This window comes from Hemicordylus capensis, chromosome 4, assembly GCF_027244095.1.
Source record: "Hemicordylus capensis ecotype Gifberg chromosome 4, rHemCap1.1.pri, whole genome shotgun sequence".
In the NCBI taxonomy this organism is placed as follows: Eukaryota; Metazoa; Chordata; class Lepidosauria; order Squamata; family Cordylidae; genus Hemicordylus; species Hemicordylus capensis.
The window spans coordinates 4,785,507-4,807,898 of NC_069660.1; the positions used below are offsets into that span (position 1 = coordinate 4,785,507).

Genomic DNA, 22,392 nt, shown 5'->3' on the forward strand with positions numbered 1-22,392 from the left:
ACTCACACTCGCAGCCAGCTCACTAGCTCGCTCATCAGCCTCTTCTCCCTCAGCCCTCCCAAAGGGATACCTTACCCAGTCAGGGAGTTTCTTCCCTCAGGCAGCCAGAGTCTTCTCCTGTCTCTGCCTGGAAGCTTTGCAGACAGCAGGCTTTACTGTGGATTTACCGTGAGGCTTTACTGCAAGTTTGGGGCATCACAGATACTCCGATGCAGAATGAGGATTTTATCAACCCAGACATAAATTGGGATTGGTTCCAATATGGAGGGGAAACCCTGAATTGTGTGTGAATTGCTCTCTGAAATATTGCATGGACTTGGGGGTAAATCTGGCTGATATGCACACTGCACACTGACCCTCCCAAGGTAAAGTCATAGTAAAGTCAAAGTCTGAAAAAGCTCCTGGGCACTTTCCAGATTAGACCCTGTAGAGGGGTCACGACGTCTCTGGGAAGTGTGTTTCCACGCTTCCTGTGTTGTGACACCGCAGCCCCTATGCTGTCAGCAGGGTGCTGTTCACATTTCGGATGCCTTGTTTCGGATTTCATCACTGCAATTTATTGCTATAACGTTGTATGTCTGGTGTAAAAAGATTGCTGTATTTTCCAGTTGTTAGTTTTCGCGAGACTGCTCCCCCTGCTGGGCCCTTTGCTATTTACATTTTGAATGTGATTTGCCTGAACTGAAGCATTTTGCCGCTGTTGAGCGGGTAACCTGGAAAATGCCCTGGAGACCACCAATCACAACACATGGCAACTTTTACTCCAAAACTCTACAGCACCAACTTTTACCTCAGACTTGGCTGCTAGTAGGACATGCACGAAGTGTTTCATGCACATGCAGGGGGTGGGAGCGGGCACTTTAAAAGGAGGAAGGCAGGTCTGACCTGCCCCTCTGACATTCCTGCACCAGCCCCTACAGCGCTGTCAGTATTAAACAGCAGTGCTATCTGTTCTGAAAAGCCGCGCTGCAGGGCTGCTTCCTGCTTGGGAACAGGAAGTTCCCTGTTCCCAGCAGCGCGCGTGCAGCGATGACGCACACATGGCATCTTTGCATGCGCAGGTGCCATTTGCATGGTCAGCAACACCCTATCTGTTTTCAGAACAGACAGCACAGCTGTTTAATACTGGCAGTGCCGTGATGGGGCGACGGAGGGGGACCTGCCTTCCTCCTTTTAAAGCGCCTGCTCGCTGCCCACCAAAACGATTTTAACGGGAAGGAGTGATTCCTTCCCACCAAGTCTTTAATGAGGTAGGAGGGAAAGCCCTACTGCTATGACTTATATGCTGTACCTCTTTTCAACAGAAGTTCTCAGAGTGGTTTACGTAGATAAATAAACAATAAATAAGATGGCTCCCTGTCCCCCAAGTGCTGGAAAGAGGCGATTCTCACGATCGCCAAAAAGCGGGCTAAGGGAACGTAGCCAGCTTTCTGGCTACCGTGAGAACCACTGGGCTCGCAGGCCAGCCCAATTGCTCTCAAGCGGGCCACCCGCTTAAGTACCCCTCCCCTAAGCCCAGGTTAGCAGAGCCGGCAGTCGTGTGGGTCGTGTGGGTGGCCGGTTCAGCCACCCGGAGCAGACTGGCTGGTTGTCTTCGGGGAGAGCGGGCTAAGCCCACTCTATGCGCTAACCCTCTCCAGGCAGGTCTTGTTGATCGTGAGACCCTCCTCACCATCTAAAAAGGAACATAACAAGGTAGACACCAGCAATAGTCACTTGAAGGATGCTATCATGCTGGGGTTGGACAGGGCCAGTTGCTCTCCCCCTGCCTAACGTAAAAGATCTACCACTTCAAGAGGTGGCACTTTGCTCAGTAAGCAGGGAAAGGTTATTCCACCCTCCAACTCCGCTGTGGCTTAGCATAAAATCACAGACAGCACTTCCGGCCTTGTTTTTAGCTGTCGGACAATCGGGAAACAGGTGTGCGCACAGAAGGCTTCTTCCACACTATTCATAATCATGAGATTATGCCTACTGACTGGCAGCAGCGCCCCAGAGTTTCAGGCCCAGCAGGGTCTTTTCCAGCCCTACATGGGGATGCGGCCGGGGATTGGACCTGGGCCCTTCGGCATGCAAAGCAGCTGCTACAGGCTAGGGCTGTGCACAGTGCTCATGATCAGGATCAACCTGATCCCTCATGCATTTGATCCAGGAGTGCATGAAGCCAATAGATTGGCTCAATGCACCGAGGTGGGAATGGGAGGCTTTGGCTTAGCTTTCCTGAAGATCTGGCGTTGCCTGAAGAAAGCGGCAACTGGGAAGGTGGAAGCAGCAGTGATTCCAATCACCCTCTTTCCTTCCAACCTCTCGCCCTAGAATGCACGAGGGCAGGATCAGGAAGCAACGTCATGGCATTGCGATGCCTCCTCTTCCTGGTGGGGTACTGGGGAAAGAAAGTGGCTGCACTCTTACAGGGCACAGCTATTTCCCCCGCCAGGCATGCACCAAGGAAAGGGCATGGCGTCATGGTGTTGTTGCTTCCTGCCCTGGTGCATTCTAGGGCAAGAAGATGGAGGGAAAGGCAGAGATTTGCTTTCTTCGAGGAATGCCAGATCTTCTTCAGGAAAGCCAAACCCCACCCCACCCCACCGACCAATCCTCCCGGGGGCTCCATGCAATGCCAATCGGATACAGCACCTCATCAAATCTATTTTCAGTATCAGGGACATTTTTCATTGGAATCATGTTCTGGTGAAAAATGCCCCGCTAAAGCTTGCATCGCACCGAACTGATTACCAGACTGAGTTGACGCACACCCCTACTACAGTCCGTCCCTGCAGACAATACCCCTAATTCCACACCGTTCTAACCTTCGCCACATCTGTCCTGCCAGGGTGCTGGGTATGTCTATACCACAGATTTCGTCTGATTTGATGGGCATTGCTTCTCCCCAGGGAATTGTCTCTCCATGAAGCTGTCTAGGAGGATCCCTGACAAAGGGTTCATAGTAGCCTGCCTCACTAAAGTCTAATTCCCAGGATCCTTCAAGGGGAGCCATCATGTTAAACAGGAATAAAACTAATATGGGTTGGTAGTGCAGCCTCACACTCCACTGGTCACCATGGCTCTGCTGCATATACTCCTGACAACGGCATCAATTCCCTTCTGCTACCGCAGACTTTACCCCCCTATTCTGCTGCATAGAATGAACCTGACGTATCAGATGCTGCCTTGCAGTTCGCCACATGCTCAGTTCACGGCTTAGTTAGCACATCATTGGAGGTGTGTGGGGGGAGCACACTGCTCTGGAGTGGGTTGGGGGGCACCAGAGCTGTAGGCCAAGCTTGGATGCCCAGATGTTGTTGAACTACAAATCCCATCATCCCTAGCCACAGTGGCTGGGGGGGAGTTGCACTGAAGAGAGTTATAGTCCAACACATCTGGGAACCACCTCCAGCCTCAGAGGCACGATGCCTCTCAATACCAGTGGCAAGGGAGCAACAGCAGGCACATACCTCCTGCCTGGGGGCTCCCCAGAGGCATCTGGTAGGCCGGACGAGGAGATGAGCCATGGGCCTGATCCAGCAGGGCAGTTCTCCCCCCTCCCCACTTTTTTCTTTTTATTTACTGTTTTTTTACATTTTGTATTTTATATACATCTTTCCCTGTTTCCTCCCACCTGCCCCAACCCCAAATCTGACCTTTCCTCCTCCCCTAGCCAGCCTTTGTGCACTGTGCTGGCTGTGCGGAGGTGGGGAAAGAAAGGAGAGATAGGGAGAAAGAGAGAGAAGGAGAGAAGGAGAGACACACCATTGCAAGCAGGGCAGTTCTTATGACCCAGGGTTGGAAATCCCTGCTGTAGGCTGGTCACAAATTGAACACTCTCATGTCTGCAGAGTAACTGGTGCCTGGCAAAGAGGGCAGAGCATCACAAAGATAAGGAGGGCAGAGTGGCTTCCCTCCCTGTCCACCTCCTGTTCCTACGCAGCAAACAGTGGCTTTTGATTAGAAAGTTCAAGGTGCTGCCATTCATGCCACTCCAGGCTTTCCTGTCTGTTGTGATGCTTTTCAATTTCACCTGAGACACACTTCCACATCAGAAAGGTTGCTGTGCAAACACCACACAGCCGTCCTGGATTCTGGGTCAGCTGAGGGCACAGATGAGGAACCGTCTTCCTTCCTTCCTTCCTTCCTTCCTTCCTTCCTTCCTTCCCACAGCTTTTCAGTGAAAAAGTTCTCAAAGCAGTTTACATAGGAGAAGAAAAAGAAGCGGGTTGTCTGTCCCCAGGGCTCACCAGAACCCATGAGAAAACCAGTGAGGAAAGAAAAACTGCAGTCCTGGCAAGGATGGGGAAGCGAGAGTGATGCTGATTCTTGAACAGTGTGGGAAGCAATGGGGAGGGGGATATAATGTGGGGAGGGAGTGGAGACCAAGAGGGGAGAAGCCCCTGCTGGCTAGATCTGCTCTCCCAGGACACCCAGCAACTGCAGCTTATGGACACCCTTCTTCTTGTATCTCACAGGTTCTCCCTGGACTTTATCTTGGGAACTTCATTGGTGAGTGAGCAAGCGCTACAGATGCTGGGTGGGGAAAGAGAGGCCTGCGCGGCCTCCAGGTTCTGCTTCAGTGCTGGCACCTCTTATTTGGACACAGCATGCATCTTTAAAAGATGAGTGGCAGGCAGAAAGCTGTCATATGCTGCTTCTCCTGCTGTTGCATTTCCATGGCAGAGTAGATTTCACCTGTTGTACCTCCAGAAAATCACAACCTTACTCTGGCATCTTCTTTCGCATGTCCGGGCATGGTGCTTCTGTGGCATGTCTAGTGCACTGCTAAATACATGTTAGGCAGCCATAGGAGTTGCAACCGTGATCTCTTGCTCTGCTTGTGTGGCAGTTTACAATGTGCTAGCTAGTTTACAATTTGCTAGTCTCAGCATTTGCTTTGGAAAGAATGTCAAATGTATCATGGAGAGGGAAAGAAACAGCCTTGGACCACTGCCAGCAGCTTCTCCTCTGTCTGAAATAAGACCTGGGCATTCATCCATCTGGAATGTTAAGAATGGCTTAAGAATGTTGCATTTTCCTACTCACATTCTGAAAATGCACGCATGGAAGGAGCCAGAAAGACAAGTTTCCAGGCTTAGGTCTGATGTGGAGTGATCTGCACAGGGGTGTTTCAGCTCTAGGAGGTGTTCATTTGGCCACCCAATACCCATAGGAACATTCAGAGGCGCACCTAGGTAATTTTGGAGCCTGGACCTTTGGAGGCCCCCCCACTGCAAGTTAAGCATCATTTTTTAACACATAGGTTCTTGAGTGCACAATCCACACTACCCAGGACAGACTAAAGAGGATTTGGGGGCCCCCAGGGGATGTGGAGACCTGGACTTCGGCCCCAAAGTCTAGGGATAAGAGTGCCTCTGGAAACATAGGAAGCTGCCATACTACTACTACTACTACTACTACTACTACTACTACTACAATTTTTTAAATATATACCGCTCTTCAACCAGAGTTCTCAAAGCAGTTTACATAGAAAAATCAACAATACATAAATAAGATGGTCCCCTGTCCCCAAAGGGCCACAATCTAAAAAGACACATGAGGTTGACATCAGCAGCAGCTGCCACTGGAGGGATGCTGTGCTGGGGGTGGATAAGGCAGTTATTTTATCATTAATTACATTTATATCCAGCTTTTCCTCTGAGGAGCTCAGAGTGGTGTACATGGTTATTTTTATCCTCACAACAACCCTGTGAGGTAGGTTAGGCTGAGAGAGAGATGACTGGCCCAGAGTCACCCAGTGAGTTTCATGGTTGAATGGGGATTTGAACTCGGGTCTTCCCGGTCTTAGTCCAACACTCTAACCACTATGCCCTGCTAAATATAAGAGGATCATTACTTTAAAAAGTGCCTCTTAGCTCAGTTAGCAGGGGTCAGACTACTGGTCCAGCTAGCTCAGTATTGTCTTCACAGACTGGCAGCGGCTTCTCCAAGGTTGCAGGCGGAAATCTCTCTCAGCCCTATCTGGGAGATGCTTCCAGGGAGGGAACTTGGGACCTTCTGCTCTTCCCAGAGTGGCTGCTCCATCCCCTGAGGGGGAATCTCTTCCAGTGCTCACACTTCTAGTCTCCCATTCATATGCAACCAGGGCAGGCCCTGCTTCGCTACGGGGACAAGTCATGCTGGCTACCACAAGGCCAGTGTTTTCAAGCTTGGGTCCCCAGACATTGTGGGACTACAGCTCCCAACATCCCCTGCCACAGTGGCCTTTGCCTTTGGCCACTGTGGCAGGGGATGATGGGAGCTGCAGCCCCGCAACGTCTGGGGACCCAAGCTTGAGAAGCTATAAGCCATGCCAGGCAAGATCTCCAGTCAGTAAGATCAGGTAGCCAGTGAGCCTGAGACTGGAGCATCTTCAGGACTGGGCTAGACGGACCCATGCATGATCAGACTTCCTAGAAGGCTTGGAGACCCTTCCGGCAACTGGGCTATTCACCCTGCAGTTTCGCTGCTTTGGGAATCCAGGTAGTTGGGGAGATGAACCCAGTGTCAGGTGACCCAAAGCCCGGAGACCTCTCATGCCACTGAGCGGGTGCCTGCAGCCACCCCCTGGGTGTTCTCCCTTTGCTTTGTGCCATTCCTCTCCAGCTATGGGAAGGGCCCGGCCGCTTCTCTCTCTCTCTCCCTCCCTCCCTCCCTCCCCTCGCAACTGGTCGCTTCATTAAATATTGACCAGGCTCCATTAGCAGCTACGATGTCTTAGTGTTGCTGCAGCTAATGCTTTAGAGCCCTGGGGGCTCACAGCCCCGCCCTCCCCAGCTCCAAGGCGGCTGCACCCATTAGCACACAACCAGCACCTGGTGCCTTCTGGAGCCCCAGCGGGTGAACTCATGGGTGGGGAGAGGGGCGGTCCTCTCGGGCCTCCTCCCGAGCACTGTTTGGCCCACGGCGTAGGGGCAGGTTTGGGTGCGAGGGAGGGAGGGAGGGCAGCAGGGGGAGAGGCGGACACAGCTGGCTTGCGGGGCACAACAGTCCCCTGGGAAGGGCTCTTGTGGCAGCCCCTGTGAAGTGGAGAGGAGGAACTCTGCCTAGCCACACCGCCCCGAACCCCGCCAGCAGTTTCAGCAGAACTCACTCATGCCCATGTTGGTGTGCTTAGAAAGAATCACAACCTGACCAGCTGGTGGCATCAGGGGGCTCACGTGGGCCTTGAACTGCTAATGGGAGCAGCCCAGCCCAGCTGCACACTAGCCACGGATGTCCTTGCTTGGGGTGACCGTATTTGTGGAAGGGGCAATGAAGAAGGAGCTGGGCATCGGGCCATGCAGGCTCTGAGAACGGCAGCCCCGGCATTCTCTGCCAAAGGGGCAGAGGCATAACTGTAATAGGACAAGGGGAGACAGTTGTCTGGGGGCCCACTGGCTCACTGCCTTGGGGGGCCACCCAGAGGCATCTGACTCCCCCAGCTGCGCACCTGCCCAGGCTTCCTTCAGTTGCATTCATCCTCCAAAACTGATGTGAGTGCTAAGACCTGGAGCTACCAGAACAGCACGTCTTTATCTAGGACCATTCAATGACTTGCAGCGTCCACAATTTACAAAACCTTAAAAAAAATAATTTAGGAAGATGTTCTGTTGTGGCACATAGGTTATAGACAGACAGACAGACAGATTTTACTGTGCTTTTTGTGACCACTATTCAGCCTCATTTAAGATTTCTTTACTTCATGAGCTGAGTTTCGGGGGGGGGGGCATTTTAAAATCGTGTCTCTGGGCCCACTCCAGCCTTGCTACACCCCTGCAAAGGGATTCCCAGCCTTGGCTCCCCAGACGTCAATGAACTACAACTCCCATCATCCCCTGGGGATGATGGGAGTTGTAGTCAATGACATCTGGTGGCCCGAGGTTGGGAGCCACAGCAAAACAACATGCCAAGAGAGCCTTAGGGGGCAGCTCTTGGGAAACTGCTGGGTGGGTGGGGCAGGGAGATCTCGACCCTATCACTGAAACCAAGGGCAGGCAACTAGGTGTTTATATAGTACCATCTGTGCACATGGCGCCTTACAACAGATGAGAGGGCAGGTTCCTGCTTTGAGGGACTCGCGGTCTAGAAACAGGCACAAGGGAGATGACAGAGGAAGTGGAGGCAAGTGGGAGCAGGAGAAGCAGGGGAAGCATCTACAGACACTTGGCTTCATTGCAGTTAAGGATGGAGTTAGGAGGTTGTCCAATTAAAGGGAAAAGCTGCAGCGGGGAAATGCTTGACTAACAAGCAGAAGGTTGCCAGTTCAAATCCCCGCTGGTACTATATCGGGCAGCAGCGATCTAGGAAGATGTTGAAAGGCATCATCTCACACTGTGCGGGAGGTGGCAATGGTCAACCCCTCCTGTATTCTACCAAAGAAAACCACAGGGCTCTGTGGGTGCCAGGAGTCGACACCGACTCGATGGCACACTTTACAAGCATAGTTATGGGTGTGGCAACTCCAACTGAACTCCAAAAAGCAAGGAAATTCAATGGCCTGTAATGTTCATGCCATGAGGGCATGAGAGCTGATGTCTAGTCTGAAATGTTGGACTGGCCTGCAAAATCATAACCATGGAAACACAACTTCCCCAATCCTATGCATGTTTACTCAGAAGTAAGTCCCACTGGGTTCAAGTAAGTCTGCATAGGATTACAGCCTGAACCTACCCGCCTTCTCACGTCAAGAGCTGAACTGGGAGAGTGTTCTGACTGTGAGCGTAAGTTATGACAGGGGTTCCTCACTCTGGGACTCCAGATGTTGCTGGCTACAAGTCCTACTATCCCCAGCCACAATGGCCAGTGGCAGGAGATACTGGAAGCAGGAGATACTGGAAGCAACAACATCTGGGGACCCAAGGTTGGGGACCCCTGAACTATGGGGACAAAGCCCCCGGTTCAAATCCCACCATGCAGGGTGAACATGGCCTTAGACAGACCTGTGCTTCTCAACTCCCTCCCCCCATATCTGGGTCTGATAATACAGTGGGGTGCTGTGGGTAATGAATAAAACTAAAACTAACTGAAATACTATTTCTGTGTTTTGCTTCTGCTTCCTTCTTCTAGATGCCAAAGACCTGGACCAGCTGAGCCGGCACAAAATCACCCATATTGTTTCCATCCATGAATCCCCACAGCCACATATTCCGGTACGAATGCTGAAGGGCAGCCCCATCATGAGAGGATGTGAGGCACTGCCTCAGGAGTCAGATCCTGCATATACGTATTGGGTGGTGGGGAGAGAATGGGGAGGTCTGGGGGGCAGGAGGACAAGTGCCCCCCTCTATGTCTGTTTCAGAAATCTAACACTGGGGCACTGCTCATCCATTCGGAAATGCACTTCGCCCCTTCTGTGCCCCTCTCAAAGATTTTTCTGCTGCCACCGCTGGATCTGACACGGAGGACCCAAGCTACCGGAATGTTCTCCTGTGCAATGGCATTGAAACAATTGGGAGCATTTTTAAGCTGTTAAATGGATGGCAGGGAGGGGGTTTCTTGCAGGGAATTCAGAGCAGGCTCGAACAGTGTGGGGAATGTCTAGGGGCCTTTGGGAAGCTCAGGCAGTGAAACCGGTTTCAGACAGGCCAAAGTTGGAAGCACAGGCAGGGCCTGGAATTGCCCAGCTGCTCTTGAAGTGTCTGCCCAGCTTTGGAGGAAGGTAGAGAGAAGGCGCATTTCAACCTGTGTCTGTCCTTTTCAGGGAATCACTTACCTTCGCATCGCTCTGCCGGATACCCCAGAGGCAAACATGTAAGTAGCAACTGGAAAGCAAAGGAGGGAAATAACAGCTCGCCGATCTCCTGAGAGCAATGGAAGAAGCGTAAAGATTTCCATTCAATATTAGGAAGAACTCCTAAGGGGGGCGGGCGGGAGGAAGTCAGCAATGGAATACATTACCTAGAGCAGAACTGCATTCTGAGAAGAAGCTACTCTTTCCTTGTATCTTGGAAAGTAGAACCAGAGGTGTAACTAGGGAAAACGGTGCCCAGGGCAAGCACTGAAATGGCGCCCCCCCCGCACCACCCCCGCCACCCCCCCAACATACTACATTATACTTAGGTTTTTCCTCACAAGCGCCCGCCGCCGCCAAGCCAGGCCACTGACTGGCCGCCAGGCGCCAGCAAACCAATGGGGGGGGCGCAGGCAGCACGGAAGGGACCGCTCGTGGGGAAGGGGGCACCGACGCGCTCCCTTGACTGCTGCAGCGCTGCTGCACTGAGCAGGAAACATTTGTATTAACAAAAAATTAAAAAAAAAATTAAAAATTTGGTCATGGCGGCGCCCCCCACGTGACCAGAAAAGATGGCGCCCGGGGCACGTGCCCCCCCTGCCCCCCTATAGTTACGCCTCTGAGTAGAACTGTAGTGCAGAAGGGTGGGGTCTTCTTGGGATGCAAGAGCTGGCTGCATGTGGCACTATGAAAACTGCATGAGATCCCTGCTTGTTATGTGTACAAAAGATAAGATTCTGTGCTAGGAAGGAGCATCTGTACAGAGGAGTGGTTTCTTGGGGTTAGGGATATGCACAAAATGGATTTTGTGTTCTGTTATGAGCTTGAAATGAAATGCAGATGGCTGAAACATTTCATCAAAACAGCAGTCGGCTGTTTCAACGGAACAAATTCAAAATGTTTTGAGTGTTTCATCCATAGGGAACAATGGGGAAACTCAATACAACCCATTGTTCCCCATGGGTAGCTCCTAGGGACACCAAAATGAGTTGAGTGGTAGGGCATAAAGGGTGATACCTACCACCTAACCCCTCCCCCCCACACACAAAAGGGCGAGTAGGCGATTTAAAACAAATTTTTAATCTTTCCTTCAAACCCCATTGGAGCCATAGGAACAAGCTGCATTCACAGAGCGCATTGAACACACAAGTTTTGTATTACAATTTGCAATGCATTTTGCAACCCTGCCTTGAAAAACACGGCAGAAGCACACAGTAAAAGGGAATCTTTCCCTTCTAACACAGAATACACACTTCAAACACAGTCCAAAAATGGCCAAAAAAGAATCACTGACCCCAAATCCACAGCCAGCCACAGTGCCTGCACTGCAGTAACATCACTGACACAAGTTGCTCTCTCAGACACAATTATGACTCCTTATGTTACTTCCTAGCATTGCAACAGCTGCCATAGCAGCACCCTTATTTAGCAGGAAGCATAGCCCTAAGCTCAACTAGAGCAACTTCAGCCACATTTTGACTGAGTGGATCTTGCAACGCAGATTGCAGAGCAGACCAGAGCAGTGAGTGAAGCACAAGTTAGTCTCAAGGCCAGACATGGAGCTCATCACAGCAATCACCAAGAAAGATCACACACACACACAGCTGCTGCTGCTGCTGCTGTTCATTTCTCGCTGCAACACTATCTCACAACCAAACCAAACCAGAACTTAGGGAAGGAAGGCACTCAAGTTCTGCCTTTGTCACTCTGAGATCCAGCAAAATCAGATAGTTATAGCAGAAAATTATAGCAGCATATTATAGCAACAATAGCACAGTATATTATATTCAGTGATGAGAAAAGAAAACCACAAAATCAAACCTTCCTTCCCTTCTTCAAGAGAGGCACACTACAAGGGCTCTCTCTGCCTCCCAGTCCCTTTGAATACATTTTGGAATTCCCAATCAGCAAGGGAAAAACAGGCCCCCAAAATGGTGCTTGAAATGCTGAAATTTTTCAAAATGGGGCCCAAGCTCAAAACAGACCTTTTATTTAAAGGGTGTTCTGTTTTGAGCTTGAAACGGCCCATTTTGAATTGAAACATTTTGACGTTGAAATGTCCTGCCCTTCCCTACTTAAGGTGCCCTATCACAGCAACATCCCTAAAAAAACCAAGTAGTCCAAGGGGCTGTTCAGACGGCAATAAAATGTGGGATCTGCAAAGCTTTTGCAGAAATTCCAAGCCCAACCTTACTGTACAGACAGCCGCATCCTAATGAACTGGGGGTGACAAATGAGACACAGCTGCCTCTAGTTCCCAGCAGCCCACGTGCTCCTGTTTCTCCCATCCTACCCTGCTCAGCATTAATGAGAGCTGTGCTGCCTGCACAGCTCTACCTGATGAATGGCTAGCCTGCAGGCAACACAGCTCTCGTTAAGGTGGGGCAGGATGGGAGAAACAGGCACAAACGGGCTGCTGGGAACCCAAGGCAGCTGCATCTCAGTTGGCACCCCCGGCTTGTTAGGATGCTAGGGAGGTGCACAAATGGCTCGTGCAGTCACAGGCAGGGTGGGGGTCGGTTCCTTTAAAAAGCAAGTAAGCAGGACCTCCTCTGCCACCCTGACTCCTCTCCGCTGCCCCTTTTGAAGAGCGAGTGCCACATTTGGAAAAGTGGAGGAACAGCAGAGGAACAGGTAAGACCCTGTTTACCTGCTTTTAAAAAGAACTGACCCCTGCCCCGCCAAACTGCTCTGAATGCACATCCCTAAGGAGGCACCAAACTGGTTTGGGCACAAACCTATAAGATGCTGCTGTCTGTACGGTAAGATTGTGCCTGTAATTTATGCCAAGGTTTTGCTGAGTCTATGCCGTCTGGAAAGCTCCCAAGACTGCCTGGTTTTTTAGGGATGCTGCTGAGATAGGGAACCCTGAGAAGCATGTTGGGGGAAGGTTAGAGTCACACCCTAGGAAAAACTGCAGCCTCGCCAACTCTTGTGCATTTAGCAGCAACATGATCTGCGGAAATCTGCCGCTGAAGTGTTTTGTGGTATGGAGATTGGCAGGATCACCTGCTACCATCTGCAGATCAAGCTGCTGGTAAATGCACAGCTACAGTGACCTGCTGAAAAGTTGGCAACTTTAAGGGGAATATCTCTCTCAGCTGCTCCCACTCCAGCCTCTCCTTCCCTTCTAGGAAGTAAGAAACATGGAGATTGGGGAGAAAGGGTTTCTGCACCAAGCTGGGTTGTCAGCATTTTCTCGAGAACTCTTGTGCCTTAAACCAAGGGTTCTCAACCGTGGCCCCCTAGATCTTGTTGGACTACAACCCCAATCACCTCCTGCCACAAAGCCATTCTGCCTGGGGATGATGGGAGTTGTAGTCCAACCACATCTGGGGAAACCAAGATTGAGAACCCTGCCTTATAGAGGGCAGAAATCCAGCAGGGATAGCTTTCTGTATCTCTGTAGTGGGGATAGCTGCATCTACCTGGTTCCTGCTGGTCATGCAGCAACACTGAAAGGGTGGCAGCTATTGCCCTGACAGTCGTACACAGATGGGGACTCTCTGCCTTCCTTGATGGTCCAGGAATGTGGTAGGAAATTGATATGGCTCAGGTTACTACTGGCTATTTGGAGAGGGACAACTGACTTGGAATCACATCACAAAGCCATATTTCAGTTCCAACCATTTGTGTTTTATGTGTGTATTCTGGGGCGGCAGGGGGCATTACCTGTTTCTGGTGGGGTCCTGTGCCTAGCAGCTGCACACCAGGCAGAAATTCCAATGGTGAAGCTTCTAGCACAGAGATGCAGTGATTAGGAAACTTCATTCCTTGGAACTCTGCCAGGAAAAGAGACAACAATCCTGTGCTAGTCTGTACATCATGGTTACATTTTTGGAACGGAAAATGGTGCTTTAGAGAAGGTGTGTCGCAGAGAAGTAGACGTACTGCTCAGGCACAGGCTGAATCCCAGTAAACAAGATCACTTATATAATCGAGTTGCCCGAAGCAATATCTAGACAGCATCATTTTACTCCATTTTTCAGTGGTGTGATTTGTTCAGTCCTCCCAGCTCAAACAAGCAAAAACAGGTCAGGAAGTTTGATTCTGTTTTCTGTGAATGTGGAACCAGAGCTGAAATCCAAATCCACATCTTGATGGAAATTTTAGAACTCTGTTTTCATACTAGGCATTTCATAAGCAACTGTGAGCTTTCTGATCTCTCTGCAAAAAAAAAAAAAAAGAGTGTGTGCGTGTGTGTGTGTGTGTGTGTGTGCGTGCGCGCGCCAATATGGCTCCCAGAAAATCACAGCAAAATCTTTGCATTGATCAATTTCTATTGGTGGTAGAGAATGTAAGTCTTTTGGCTTACACAGAGCTCTTCATTAGGCAAAATAAGCAAAGGAAATATCCCACCCACACGGGCCCAAGCATGGCCTAATCCAATGATTTCCAAACTATGGGGTGGAAAACCACTTACTCTGAGGGCAAGGGGCACCAGGAGGGCAATGTGAAGTTCCAGAGAAGGATTTATTTATTATTTATTTAGTACATTTCCATACCACCCCATACAAAAAAGTCCATGGGTGGTTCACAATCTAGCCCTGCTAACTGGGTAAAGAGGCACCTTTTACCGTGGTGATTCTCTTTAATTAGCAGGGGGAGAGTAACTGGCCCCCCTATCCACCCCCAGCACAGTACCTCCAGTGACTGTTGCTGGTGTGTGTCTTATGTTTCTTTTTAGAATGTGAGCCCTTTGGGGACAGGGAGCCATCTTATTTGTTTGTTATCTCTCTTTGTAAACCGCCCTGAGCCATTTTTGGAAGGGCGGTATAGAAATCGAATTATTATTATTATTATTATTATTATTATTATTATTATTATTAATAATAACCACCATTAAACCATTAACATGATTAAAACAATTTAAAAATACAAATAAAAACTCTAAAACCTGACACTTTAAAGCTCTGCACTAAAAGCCTGGCTAAACAGGTATGTTTTCAGATCCTTCTTTAAAACATTCAGAGAAGGAGAAACTCTAATTTCATGAGAAAGCGTGTTCCAGAGTTCCAGGGCAACTCTAGAATAGGCTCAGTTTTGATTTGCCACCAAAATGAGCCGGTGGCAACCAACCACAACCGGATCCTAGGATAGCATCCTAAGTCAAGTAGGAGGTTTCCTCCCCTCTTGGCCAAGGGGTGGTTTGAATGCCTACTGACCAAGGACCCTAATAGATTGACATTGGAGCTGTGAGGGTAATGCCCTGGCCTCTGCATTGCTCTGTCATCATCCCAATGTGACTGAGGAAGAAGTGGCTTCTGCTTTGCTCTAACGATTGTTCCAGTGATAACAGGTCTTGTGGTAGCGAGCATGACTTGTCCCCTTTGCTAAGCAGGGTCTGCCCTGGTTTGCATTTGAATGGGAGACTACATGTGAGCACTGTAAGATATTCCCCTCAGGGGGATGGGGACATTCTGGGAAGAGCACCTGCATGCTTGCATGCAGAAGGTTCCAAGTTCCCTCCCTGGCAGCACCTCTAAGATGCTGGAGAAGCCGCTGCCAGTCTGTGTAGACAGTACTGAGCTAGATGGACCAATGGTCTGACTCAGTATAGGGCAGCTTCCTATGTTCCTAACTGTGTGGGCATGCCAGTGATTTCCACAGGGAGGGGCAACAGGGGGACAAAATATGGAGGCTTTATTAGCAGCAGCACCATGAATCTGGAAACAGCAGATTCTGGCAACCTGGCAACTACAACTAATCCCCGAGACCACCTCTGGGCCTAGAGCCTTTGTGTGGTGCTGGCTGACCATGTCTCCTGGGATCCACCTAGGTAAGAGGGGGCCCTAACCTGCAGGCACAGAACCCACAGGTACAGCCACACAGAAACTATGAAGAACATGCCTACTCTTGAAATTCAGGACTGTGGCTTTGTCTTTAATGTTCTGTTCTGCTTTGCTTCCACCCCTCCAGCAAGAAGCACTTCAAAGAATGTATTCATTTTATCCACTCCTGTCGCCTACGGGGAGGAAACTGCCTCGTCCACTGGTATGTTCACTTAAGGTGGTAGCAAATGGGAAGGCAAGCCTCTGTTGGAGCGCTCAAAGGACTGGAGAATGCCCCTTTCCACAAGAGCAATATGTGGTGGTCAAGTGGCCGACCAAGGGCATCTCCTTGTCCACATGATTCGAGAGGTGTTTGCCATAAACACTTGAGTGTAATGATGCAGGATGAGTATCCCTGCAAACACACACACACACAGGCTGAAGCTGGAATTCCCATGGGGATGGAGCCTTGATTCAGAGGTTTGCAGGGTGCATCTTCCAGGGAGCCTGGCGTGTGCCAGCACTTTGTGTTTTAGAACTTAGGTTGCCCCCTGCTCCATCATAATCCCCACCAAAGCGCCTGATGCGGTTTTGCTGCTGTTCTTCGAACTGTAGCCACACTGTGGGAGTCTTGCGATAGGGACAGTAAAGACGGGAGGTTCTGATCCCTTCTCCTCCCGACTCTCTGCAGCCTTGCAGGGATCTCTCGCAGCACGACCATCGTCCTGGTTTACGTCATGGCGGTGACGCAGCTGAGCTGGCAGGAAGCGCTGGAAGCCGTCAAGGCGGTACGGCCGGTCGCCAACCCCAATCCGGGCTTCCGCCAGCAGCTAAAGGAGTATGAGGGCAGCAGGTCTGCCAGGAAGGTGAGAGCCAGAGGCTGGCGGCGGGGTGGGTGGGTGGGCGGCAGCCGAGATTTAATCCCAAACATACGGAGTGAGGAAGAAGCCAGCCAGGCCATAGGCCCTGTGTTGCTCCAAGGAAGAGAGCAGTACCTGCAATCCCTTTGGGAATATCCGAAAGCAGACTCAGGTTCCAGAGCTGCTTGTTCCCACAGGAAAGGAGCATTCATAGCTCAGTAGTAGAATCCATGCCTTGCATGCAGAAGGTCCCAGGTGCAATCCCTGGCAGCGTCTCTAGGTGGGGCTTGGGAAAACCCCTGTCTGGAGCCCTGGAGAGCTGCTACCAGTCAGTGTAGAGAGTACTGAACTAGGTGGGCCAATGCTTGGCTCAGCAAAAGGCAGCCTCCGGTTTCACCTTGGGGGGTGGGGCTGAAGCTCAGAGAGGGCCTGCCCTCAACTCCTGCCTGAAGGCTTCCAGCGGCATCTGGTGGGCCACTGTGTGAAACTAGATGGGCCTCCTTGGGCCTGATCCAGCAGGTCTGTTCTGATGTTCTTAAGATGGAAGTAGGAAGATGGTGGTTCCTTTACTTTCTCTCCTGAGTGCCTGGGCTAAAACAAGGCAGAACACATGTTCACAAGTTCATGGGATGACGTCACGTCCTCTTGTGTTATGGAAGTGGGGGTTGAGACAGGATTGCCCCTTGACATGGACGCTTCTAGTTTATCTATTAAATCTCTTGGCTGCTCCACAAGAAAGCTCTCTGAGCAGTTCATAACAGAATACAAAAAGGTGGCAGCAGGGTGAGCTGGAAAGCATCTGTTTCACACCTCCCAGCAGCCATACACTGTTTTATTTCTTTATTAATTCATAAGAACATAAGAACAGCCCTGCTGGACCAGGCCCAAGGCCCATCTAATCCAGCATCCTGTTTTGCACAGTGGCCCACCAGATGCCTCTGGGGAGCCCACAGGCAGGAGTTGAGGGCAGGCCCTCTCTCCTGCTGTTACTCCCCTGCAACTGGTACTCAGAGGCATCTTACCTCTGAGGCTGGAGGTGGCCTATAGCCCTTCGACTAGTACCCGTTGATAGACCTCTCCTCCATGAAGTGATACAAACCCCTCTTAAAGCCATCCAGGTTATTGACTGCCACCACATCTTGTGGCAGAGAATTCCACAAGTTGATTATGTGTTGTGTGAAAAACTACTTCCGTTTTTTGATCCTAAATTTCCTGGCTATCAATTTCATGGAGTGACCCCTGGTTCTAGTGTTATGTGAGAGGGGAAAGAATTTATCTCTATCCACTTTCTCTACACCATGCATGATTTTATGATTTCATTCAGTATATTTGTATACTGCTCCAAACCTAAGCCACTGATCTCTCAGCCTTGTGCCTGCAATATAAAAATAATAATAATAGCATACATTAAAGGGTTCTAATTGAGCAATTGCTGAGATACTGTGCATGTGGGGCACTTTGTCCCCCAAAAGTGCTATATAAATGCAAAGCACTGAAGCCCCCACCGCAAGATATCCCCACTCTGCCTTTTTTGGTCTCATATATGTTCAAGCTTATCTTCATAGTCATAAGGACTAGGAACTTGCTTCTCTTTATTGGATGTGGGTCTGCAGCCTAGACTTCACAGGACAGTCAGTAACCACCGCTTGTGTCCCTGCACAGGTCCACCGGCGACTTGAGCGCAAGTACGGAGCAGTACCCTTTGATGACGAGGAGGAGATCAGGGCCCTGCTCCTGCCTGGCAAAAGGCGCGACGTCTCCAGGCCTGATGGGACTCAGCAGGCTCTGGTGCCAAAGAGCAGGGGTGCCAAGCAGACAGACCCCTTCCTTCAGCGGGTGAAGCAGACCTTCTCCTGCCTCCCTGGGTGCCTAAAATGAGACCTCCCAAGGCATTCTGGGAAAGCACAGAGGCTAACCACAGTAGATTGGCCAAGGCCAAAACCTGGCAAAGGGTGCTCCTGCCGCTGACACCTTGAGCAGAAAACCTCTGTGATGGACACTGAGCACCGCTCAGAAGGTTGAATGTCAGGGCGCTTGTCTTGTCTGCCTCCATCCCTTCCACCTGGGAAATGGAAGTAACTGTTACTGGAGGAAATACTCTGCAGACTCCAAGGGCCTGTTTCTGACAAGAGAGGGCCAGTCAGTGGTGCGTGCCCTAGCTTGCACCATTTGTCAGCACCACACCTGGGACATCTGCTGGCCCAAGACTTTCCAGCGTGGAATCTCTGGCAGGAATTGGCAGTAAAAAAAAACCAAAAACACCTTGCAGTAAAAAAAAGATGACCGCTGTATAGAATAGCCCTTTTCAGACATTATACAAAAGGTGCTCTGCAGCAGTAAAGGTAAAGTGTGCCGTCAAGTCGATTTTGACTCCTGGCGCCCACAGAGCCCTGCGGTTTTCTTTTGGTAGAATACAGGAGGGGTTGACCATGGCCTCCTCCCGCGCAGTCTGAGATGATGCCTTTCAGCACCTTCCTAGATTGCTGCTGCCTGATATAGGGGTTCCCCATAGTCTAATGCCTCTTGCCTCCCTGCATAAGTAAAGTCAAGTAAAGTGTGCCATCAGGTCAATTTCGACTCCTGGCACCCACAGAGCCCTGTGAATACAGGAGGGGCTGACCATTGCCTCCTCCCATGCAGTGTGAAATGATGCCTTTCAGCATCTTCCTATATCGCTGCTGCCTGATACAGTACCAGCGAGGGTTCGACCTGGCAACCTTCTGCTTGTTAGTCAAACATTTCCCCACTGCACCATTCGAGCATCGAAAACGGGGCCGGATGTCCCGCCCTAGCCCCATCAGTCATCCCTGTCAGTGCCCCGCCCACAGTGATGACTGACAGGCCCATGCCTCCCAATCACGGAAACACCCACCCTCAGGTGTGCGGCGTTTTGCCTCTTCAGACAAATCCTGCTCTAACTGCTGGCAGAGGTGATTGACAAAGCTAGGGGTGGGACTTCCGGCCACCTCTAGTACAACGTCTGATTAGGGCTCATGGTGGGGGGGATGAAAAAGCAAGTCGACTGGAAATGGTCCTTGCCCTGCAAATGGCTTCCCTACCCAAAGAGCACATCAGGTCTGTCGGTGTGGAGGTGCAAGATAGAGAAGCAACCCTGATGCACGCTGAGGTGGGGCAAAACAGTAACTGGCAAATGTGCCTGCCAGACTCCAAAGGGAGCCTTTTTCCAGGAGGGCCAGAACGCCGAAAAACAGGAAGCTGCCAGACCAAGTCAGACCACGGGCCCATCTCCCTCAGCATAGTCTGCACTGACTGGCAGTGGCTAGCCCTACCCCAGGGATTGAACCTGGGATCTTCTGCATGCTACGCAGAGCTGCGTCCCCTTAATCAAAATCAAAACTGCGGCAGGTGTTGGGTTAAAGCCTCACCTGGTGGCCCTGATCTGGATGGCTCCCCCATGCTTGGCATTTACATCAAAAGAAACGAGCCCGCCAGGGCCACATGTAGTGCGACCCTCAATGGGTGCAATCCTGAATGGTTGCCCAGAAGGGAAACTTTGGCTGCTGCTGCTGGTCCCACCTCAGAAAAGGCCTCTTCTGCACAGTAGCTATTGAAGGCATATCCGATGTCTGCTCTGAAGCAGGAGCACAGCAGGCCTTGCAACATCCCTCTGTCTTTGCTAAGTGAGACAGCACAGTGCCAACGGACCGGCTCCGGTTGGTCATCAGAGCGCCTTTCCCCTTTGGCATGGTCCCACCCTGACCTCTCCAACCCTGTGAGGCTCCAGGGCCTCACTGGGAAAGAGAAAACAAGCTGGCACGCTCTGGTTATTTCCTGCTGGACGTCCAGCAATGGTCTATGGAAACAGGGGCTTTTCAGAGGCCTTCTCGGGGTCGCTGCATTTCATAGGATTCAAAAGGAAGACACCACCCGCCAGCCCGTCCTCAGGGGAACAAAAATGACGACCCTGCTGGCTCCCTTCCCCAGCAACTCAGCGGCCCCAATGGCTTTTCTCAAGGGAGTGATCCTAACAGAGGTGCCATACTAACAATCTGGGTAAAAAACGATGCTGATGCACCAGCTGCAGCCACAACCCTGGCTTGTCGCGTCTGCTGCTCAGCACTCTCCCCTTTGCAGCCTGCCTGGATACGTCTCCTTTCCAAGAAACTGGCAGAGAGCACAGCTGCTGACCCCAGGTCAGAACTGGGTTTCAGGACCTGCGTCACATGGGGGGGGTGCTGCGGCTGGAATTCCCGCAGCAGAGCCAGTCAGTAGTTCAGTAGCCTGTGCCTGTCAGTGACTGGAGGAGAGCTGTTCTGCCCACAGGCCTGGAAACGGAAAGCTTCCGTGTCAGGCAGGGAAAACGAGGGTGCATGCCCGTGGCAAAGCAAGTTCGAGCCCTGCTTCCCCTGTTGTAAGTAACCTTGCGGCCCACACACGTTTCTTCTACTCCTATAAGCACAAAGTCAAGATTGGTCTCACGTGTGGTGTGCAGATCCGAAAGTGAGAGGTCTTTGCTTTCTTGGCCATTGTACCAGCTGAGCCCCAGTTCAAGAACCACCCCGGGGCTGCTTTTAAAAACCGTTCAGAAACACCTCCCAAAATGCAGTCAAATATTGGTCAAATCTTGACCAAGAACTGAAACCTTTACTGTATTAGAACTGCAATGAAGAGATGGACGCCAATTACCAAACAGGAATGTCTACATTCAAGAGGTCCAGCAAGGGTTGCCACATGCCCAGTACTGTCCCAGACAGTCTAGGAGTCGGACGTCCTGTCCAGCCAGTCCAGGGTGAAGGAAAAGTGTCATCCTGGATACAAAAAGTCCTAGGAATTTGAGCAGGAAGGTTTCTTTAGCACATTTTACCTATTTTTCTGGTGCTTCTCTCCAAGCATTGTAGCCATACAGTGTCAATGTTTAAAACCTCCTATCATTACCCTTTTTCTCTGGCCCCAGGGCTGCTGACAGGCAGGGCTGGCTCTCTGTATGGCTCTGGGAACCCCTTCCCCTCCTTCCTGGGTCCTCTCTAGAGAGTGATGTATAAAGCCTCTGCCTTTATACTGGGCCTCTGTCCATGGTGAAGTATATGGACAGAGAGAGCCCCCTTTTCTCTAGTGGCATCGTTGGGGTCCCACTTCTCTCTAGAATACTTATTGCTTTTAAAAAGTTTATAAACGGTTATTAAACAAAATAAACACTTAATACAGATTTATTTCATTTCTCACCTGCATTTGTCTTATTGCAGTTATATTTATTTCACATATTGGAATTGTGTTGATTGAAGCAAAACACTCTTTAGGCCTTTCCTATGCAAAGGGTAGCACAGGGTAAAAAGTGTGAAACAGCCACCAAGCTCTGTCACTGAGCACTCTTTCCAATCCTGGTCCAACAAGAGAGTTTGAAATTTTGTTCCCCTCCGATGGTTGTGTCCAAAAATTCTGACAAATGCAGCAACTCTAGACAGAAGAGCAGTTCCTAGCTTTTATCCCAGGAATAACCAGGATAACCAAAACTGTTACTAGTTTTTAAAAGACAAGTGCAATTAAATACAAGTTCTTCTAGTAAGAACTAATCTGCCTACTTTCCTTTCACTATCCCTACAACTGGACTAAATTTGATTCAGATCGGTTAGGCAGTTCACAGGTTAGCCCATTTGCACCTCAAAAGTTTACATGTTTGCCATCTGAATTGGGGTGGACGACATCATCACAGACTACATAGCAAAGGTGTCTCTACAACTGTACCCAATTTCTTTCAAATTGGAACAGGCATGATGAAGTTGATAGCGGGGGACAGACACACACAAACAGACACATGGAATGCTAGGTGATCTCCTAAGCTTACTGGAAAATAGGCTTTAAAAATGCAAAAGACAGCATGCATTTTTTGAATTATGTGAAGGGGAAGGGATGTCCGTTTCTAAATGTGTACACACGCTTGCTCATCTGGGGAGGAAGGAGCCCTCACTCTAGAGAACCTGTGATTTTAACAGCTGGTCCCCATTCTGACCTGACACAATCATGTTCTTGGCTTCGTGGAATACTTGGCAATATTTGGCCACAGTCAAGCAACTGAGCGAGTCAACTGACAATATTTGATCGG

The 22,392-nt window shown here is 50.3% G+C and overlaps 1 protein-coding gene across 2 annotated transcripts in view; it reads left to right on the forward strand.

Annotated features, from left to right (window-relative positions):
- Positions 1 to 21,507, forward strand: part of DUSP15 (dual specificity phosphatase 15) — a 58,042-nt gene extending 36,535 nt beyond the window's left edge. For both annotated transcript variants that reach the window (XM_053245348.1, XM_053245347.1), the window contains 6 exons: positions 4,464 to 4,497; positions 9,037 to 9,119; positions 9,671 to 9,720; positions 15,620 to 15,694; positions 16,163 to 16,337; positions 17,994 to 21,507. In XM_053245348.1, the coding sequence (XP_053101323.1) occupies positions 4,464 to 4,497; positions 9,037 to 9,119; positions 9,671 to 9,720; positions 15,620 to 15,694; positions 16,163 to 16,337; positions 17,994 to 18,209 (633 nt within the window). In that variant the 3' untranslated portion in view covers positions 18,210 to 21,507. The remainder of the gene's footprint in view (positions 1 to 4,463; positions 4,498 to 9,036; positions 9,120 to 9,670; positions 9,721 to 15,619; positions 15,695 to 16,162; positions 16,338 to 17,993) is intronic.
- The last annotated feature ends 885 nt before the right edge of the window (positions 21,508 to 22,392 follow it).